At 34.4% G+C, this 6,608-nt stretch overlaps 1 protein-coding gene across 1 annotated transcript; it reads left to right on the forward strand.

The window, feature by feature from the left end:
* Positions 1–1,544: 1,544 nt before the first annotated feature.
* Positions 1,545–6,199, forward strand: LOC145047270 (putative galacturonosyltransferase 4). Its single transcript, XM_078995525.1, has 9 exons — positions 1,545–1,935; positions 2,024–2,061; positions 2,141–2,185; positions 2,275–2,377; positions 2,462–2,598; positions 2,713–2,993; positions 3,798–4,155; positions 4,622–5,197; positions 5,552–6,199. Exons 1-9 carry the CDS (start codon positions 1,830–1,832, stop codon positions 5,825–5,827), a joined length of 1,920 nt encoding a protein of 639 aa, XP_078851651.1. The 5' UTR covers positions 1,545–1,829; the 3' UTR covers positions 5,828–6,199.
* The last annotated feature ends 409 nt before the right edge of the window (positions 6,200–6,608 follow it).

Below are 6,608 nucleotides of genomic sequence, written 5' to 3' on the forward strand. Positions count from 1 at the left end.
TATGTGTTCCGGGCCACGGCCCGATGTAGCATGTCGTATATGTGTTATGCTAGTTGATGTGTTATGCTATGCCATGTTCAGTCAGTTAGTTCCGGACTTCGGTCCGATGCAGGGGACAAGGTCCCAGTCAGTTCCGGACTTCGGTCCGATGCAGTTAGTTCCGGACTTCGGTCCGATGCAGGGGACAAGGTCCCAGTCAGTTCCGGACTTCGGTCCGATGCAGTTAGTTCCGGACTTCGGTCCGATGCAGGGGACAAGGTCCCAGTCAGTTCCGGACTTCGGTCCGATGCAGTTTCCGGGCTTCGGCCCGATGCAGTGGGCAAGGCCCAATATGTGTTTATATGTTATTGTATGGTATGTGGTAGTTTGGGGGAGCTCACTAAGCTTCGTGCTTACAGTTTCAGTTTGGTTTCAGGTACTTCCGCAAGCAAAGGGAAGAGCTCGGGGTGACAGCATCGCACACACCACAGCATAGCTTTTATCCTGGGGATGTCTTTTGATGTTTTGGATTGATGTTGTATGATACAGTTTTCCGCACAATATTTTATTATGTTTTGGGGATACATCGCGTATGTTTTATGTTATGATACTTATATTATGGTTTTGATTATATTGAAAAACGAAAATTTTTGGATCGTGTTTTTGGGTCGTTTCATAATATGTTTAATTGATGCATATTTTCTAACATTCTAATGATAAGTTGTTGCTTGAATGATTACTTTTTATATATTTTCCATTTATTAACTTGAAGGCAAGGTGCTTTTTCACCATAGTTATAACATTCTCCTTGCTTTTTCTTTTGGATTTTGACATTGTTAGGGGCATCTTACATGTTTTAACACCTTGAGATGTTTTAACGGTTCAATGTTGTTTGACTTTTAAGTATTAAAATATCAAAAAATACCAAGGTTCTAAATAACGTAAGACGTGACTTATCGACAATGTCAAACCTCAAGCTTTTCCAAGCCTTGGCGAGTCATATCGTTTGTAAGGCGTGACTTAAGGTGACAATTTTGTATATGATTCATATTTTTATATGTATTTTCAATTATTATTTATTTTTATACACATATATAAGTGAAGACGGCGTTTTGGTAAAACTTAGCGGTACATACAAGCTTTGGAGTCATGACGAATTTTTTAAAGACTTGAAAAATACTATTTGACTTTTAAGTATTAAAGTACCGAAAGGAGTGATTTTCAGTATTATAAAAAAACATAAAAAGATAAAATAAAACAAAAAAAAAAATATAAAAGAGAGTAAATTGATCATTATACATGTTTTTAATGAAATAAATTAAAAGAACTAACCATGATTGATTTTGAAACATAAAAATCATAAAATAACATTTTCTAAAATTAAAGTGTCATTTTAAAAAAACCAGGGACGCACAATAAAATTTTGTCTTGTTTTAGAATACCTAAAAAATAGAGAAATCTATTTTAATATTAATTTGCAACCTATCATATTTTGAACTGATTATCCCGTTATCATCATCATATAAAAGGAAATTATATATTTCTCTTATTTATTCCGAATAAAACCACTCTCCAAGTTGTTTTTTCCTCTCTCTCTTAATTCGTTATCATCACTGTAATCGCCGACACTTTTATATTTTACTCTCTCTCTCTCTCTCTCTCTCTCTCTCTCTCATCATCGTTATTCTACTTCCAGCTTAAGATCTTCCCTGCTGCAATTTGCTGTTGGGGGCTTTTAATGTTATAGATACAAGGATTTGTCTTCGATTCCCACATAAACCCCATCCACCATTGAAGAAGCGACTTCTTGATTGAAATTGGGGTTTCTTCGTTTTGATTGTTTTTGCAAGATGAAGATGAAGATGAATATGAGGCTCAGAAAGCCGGTTATGGCGTTTCTTTTCTTGACAGTTCTTGCCCCCATTGTGCTTTACACTGATAAACTATCAACCTTTTGTAAAACCCCCCTTAATTCATCTAATTTCTTTTTCCATTCTTACTATCAGATCCTCCGTTTGACTAATGGGTTTTCTTTCTCTCGCAGCTACGGATGAATTCTTTCAGGAACCTTCATCACTTCTAGTAAGCTTTCCAGTCTACTAACTTTTTTCCGATCTCAATTTAACCACTATTTATTTATGTATCGATTTCCTTTCTTCAGCCATCGAATCCGGATGCCACAGCCCTAAATTTTCTTCTTCCTCAGGTGGGTTGAAAATGAATCGAATGTTCTACTTTCCGAATTTCGAATATCTGATAAATTCTCATTTATATTCGTTTTTTTCTATCCACCAGGAGTCATCCACATCGCTAAAAGAACCTATGCGACTTGTTTATTCTGAAAATTCCACTCAATCTGATACCGAAAAGTCCAGAAGAACAAGACAGCTAAATGAAGGTTTGTTTTGTTACATTCTGATCTCAGAATCACTATTGATTCTTGCGCAACCTAACAGTTCTTCCAACATTGAAACATTGCTAGAATCCAAGGGGATCGATACGAATGTTACTGGGGATAATCAGATCAATCCCATCAGGCAAGTTACTGCTAATCATGAGGCGAATGAAGAATCAGCAGCTGTACAAAAGAAAAGTGAAAAGTTAAAGGTGCCTGATTTGGTAGGTTATCTTTTATTCCAGCTGTTTATGTGCTGTTGTTTAATGGGTATTGATTGCATCCTCCATATTTAGGCTGTAAATAAATGTTTTCATAATTAATGTCTCATCTTTAAGGAACAAAAACAAGAACAAGCAGTTGAAGTTTCTCTGAAAGTAAATGAAAGAAAACCTGCAAATCACAGAAACAGAAATGAGAAAAGGAAGCAAGATCAAGAAGAAGTTTTGGGTGATGTTCGTGTACGTCATCTTAAGGATCAGTTGATCATGGCGAGAGTTTACCTTTCACTTTCAGCAACAAGGACGAATACCCAATTTAACAGAGAACTCCGTATACGTATGAAGGATGTAGAAAAACTACTCGTTGATGCAACTAATGACTCTCAACTCCCTAACAAGTAAGCCCGCTTTTTCTTTTTCTTTTTCTTTTTTCTTAATTTATTATTTCTTTGTTTTTCTTTCCGGACAAAGTGTTAAATGATTTTGTAAAAATATTTGAGAAAATGACAATTTGTCAACTTTTCAAAAAGTTAGATCTTAGAGCATCTCAAATCCAACACCAAATCCCAATTAAAACATTTTTTTGCACCATTTTACACAACCCAAAACCATTTTTTGCACCAAAGTGTTTATAAAGGAATAGTATAGCGCCACATTTATTGTTATAATTGGTGTTAAACGCTTATGTGTACCATTTGGTCCTTCATGTTTGAGTAAATTAAATTGTATGGTTATATTTTAAATGTAGTATTTGTCACTTGTAATATTCTAAATGGATATTAATCAACCATAAATATCTTAAATCTAGTATTTATGTTTCAAATTTGTTTGGGTATAATATAATTGTTTTAACAATATCATTTATAAAGTTATTGTAGCAAAAAAGATGCAACTCAAATTTGTAAAAGGTCAATTTTTGAAAATCTATATAAGTTAGAAAAACAGAATGTACTTGGATTTTTTTTTTTTTTTTTTTTTTTTTTTTGTGTGTAAAAAGGATGGTGTGTCTATTTCCATTTGTTTCTTTCTGCATCAAGTATAAACGACGTAGTTTTGAGTAAACAAAATCACACATGTGGACTGTATCCATTTGTTTACTCAACTCAAAACGTTTCACACACGTAAGTTTAGTTTAGATGCATAACGAATGATTATTATTATTATTTTTGGGTTATTTATATATTTATTGTTTTTTGGTGTAGTGCTAATGAGAAGCTGAAAGCAATGGAGCAAACATTGCTGAAAGGAAGGAGAATACAAGACGAGTGCAGTGTTGATGCGAAAAAATTGCGTGGGATTATTCACTCAACGGAACAACAACTGAGAGTCGAAGAAAAACAGACTTTGTTTTTGACTCATTTGACTGCTAAAACTGTTCCTAAAGGTCTCCATTGTCTCCCCTTACGCCTTTCAGCCGATTACTACTCATTAAATGCTTCCTCTCAGCAATTCCCAAATCAAGACAAATTACAAGACCCAAACCTCTTCCACTATGCGTTGTTTTCGGATAACGTCTTAGCAACTGCAGTCGTTGTTAATTCCACTATTTCTAGCTCAAAGGTATGTATGTCTGTTAATTGTTAGAGTAAATTACATGAATGAATGGTCCCTATGGTTTGGGGTAATTTGCACGTTTGGTCCCTAACTTATTTATTTATTTATTTTTTTTTAACTCGAAAGGTCACTACTATTTGTTTTTGTCGCGCACTTGGTCTTTGTCTTACCTAAAAGGACTATTTTGCCCTTGATTTTTTAAATAAGGTGGGGTAGGTAAGGTAATGTGAGGTGGAAGTAGGGTTGGGGGTGTGTTTATTTAAATAAATTAAAAAAATCAAGGGTAAAATAGTTTTTTTAGGTAACATAGGGACCAAGCGCGCAACAAAAACAAATTCCGAGTTAGTTAGGGACCAAACGTGCAAATACCCCAAACCATAGGGACCATTCATTCATGTAATTTACTCTAATTGTTAGTTGTTACTTATAAAGGCCAACAGCCAGATCATAAACATCTCAACAAATCTTGTAGGATTCTTCAAAACACGTGTTCCACATTGTGACCGATAAGCTAAACTACGCAGCAATGAGGATGTGGTTTCTTGCAAATCCACCATGGAATGCGACGATTGAGGTCCAAAATGTGGACGAATTCACATGGCTAAATGCAAGCTACAGCCCGGTTCTCAAACAGTTGGGGTCTCAAAAAATGATTGATTATTATTTCAAAACGAAAACGACGGAGTTGGATTCCAATCTGAAATTCCGAAACCCAAAGTATCTATCCATCATGAATCATCTTCGGTTTTACCTTCCCGAGATGTTTCCAAAGCTTAATAAAGTGGTGTTTTTGGATGATGATATTGTGGTTCAAAAGGATCTGACCGGATTGTGGGGTGTGGATATGAAAGGGAAGGTGAATGGGGCTGTTGAAACGTGTGGGGAAAGTTTTCATCGCTTTGATCGCTACCTTAATTTCTCCAATCCTTTGATTGCTAAGAATTTTAATCCTCGTGCGTGTGGATGGGCATACGGAATGAATCTATTTGATTTGGAACAATGGAAAAACCAAAATATTACCGACATTTACCACTCGTGGCAAAATTTGGTCAGTTCTCTTTTTCCAACTTACAAATAAACTCAGTCTATTTTTCATGTCCACCTTCCATTTTTTTTTTTAGATGTGAGAAAAAATTGCAATTTTTTTTCCCATTGATATCAATCTAGTCCAATTCAACTCCAATACATGCCAAACACAGTACAGACTACGTAAGTAACAGACGGGATTAATAGCAAGTCTATGTCCCATCTTTTTGGATGAGAATTTTTTGTCTATACCACTTTTAGATGTGAGAAAAAATTGCAATTTTTTCTAGTTCCAGTCCAATACATGTCAAACACAGGACACATGTAAATACAAGAGGGACATAAAATAAAAGGAATGTTTTTGGTGTCTGTGCAGAACTCAGAGAGGGAGCTATGGAAATTGGGAACACTGCCACCTGGATTGATAACGTTTTATGGGAGAGTATTTCCATTAGAGAGATCATGGCATGTATTGGGGCTTGGGTATAACCCAAATGTCAGCCAAAAGGAGATTGAAAGAGCAGCCGTGATTCACTACAATGGGAATTTGAAACCATGGCTGGAAATAGGGATTCCAAAGTTCCGAGGTTATTGGAGTAGGTTTGTGGATTATGATCACCCCTACATGCGGGATTGCAATATTACTCCTTAAAACTAAAACTAAACCAAAACAAAATTACTCTAGCTATATTCTCATTCTTTTAATTGTTGATTCATATTTTGGGTTGTAATTGTATATTAGAAACAGGTTTTTTGTTGAAGAATGTGAATACTGGTTTTTCACAATCATAAAAAGCACATGCATGGGATGATGATGATGATGATGATGATGATGGCTGTCATTGTCACGTGCCAATATTCCATGTGCATATGCTCTGATGCTGCGATCTCTTCTGTCCACACGATACAAAATGCATTCAAAATACATAAAATAGTATTTATGGTTTGACAATTTTGTCTAGATAGTTACGTTTAATGTACATATTGTTGCTTATCTAAATAACAATCTCTTATGTTCTAGTTGCTTGCAGGTGTTGTAAATTTTATAACAAATGAATCATACTTTTGTTTTTTTGGTCTTATAAAGAAATCGGATCGACTGTGAAATTTTGGTTTTCACAAAAACAACAAACAAAACCTTTCGGTTTTTTGGTTTGCATTTTGAATTTTTTTTTCTTCAATACTTCTAGGTGATGATAGAGTAAATTACATAAACCATCCTTAACGTTTGTTCGTAACTATATATATATATATATATATATATATATATATATATATATATATATATATATATATATATATATATATATATATATATATGAAAAAATGAATATACCCTTAAGGATATATAAACTTACGTACCTAAACTCATTATAATACATGGTTTTGTATCATAATATACATTGTAATTGTCTAATTCTCTTTTAATTCAA

The sequence above is a fragment of the Lactuca saligna genome, chromosome 1 (genome assembly GCF_052625555.1).
Source record: "Lactuca saligna cultivar CGN05327 chromosome 1, ASM5262555v1, whole genome shotgun sequence".
Taxonomy (NCBI): domain Eukaryota; kingdom Viridiplantae; phylum Streptophyta; class Magnoliopsida; order Asterales; family Asteraceae; genus Lactuca; species Lactuca saligna.

Coding starts and splice junctions, on each gene's coding strand:
- LOC145047270 (XM_078995525.1), top strand. CDS start 1,830: ATGAAGATGAAGATGAATATGAGGCTCAGAAAGCCGGTTATGGCGTTT. Junction 2,378..2,461: donor AACAAGACAGCTAAATGAAG/GTTTGTTTTGTT, acceptor AAACATTGCTAG/AATCCAAGGGGATCGATACG. Junction 2,599..2,712: donor AGTTAAAGGTGCCTGATTTG/GTAGGTTATCTT, acceptor CTCATCTTTAAG/GAACAAAAACAAGAACAAGC.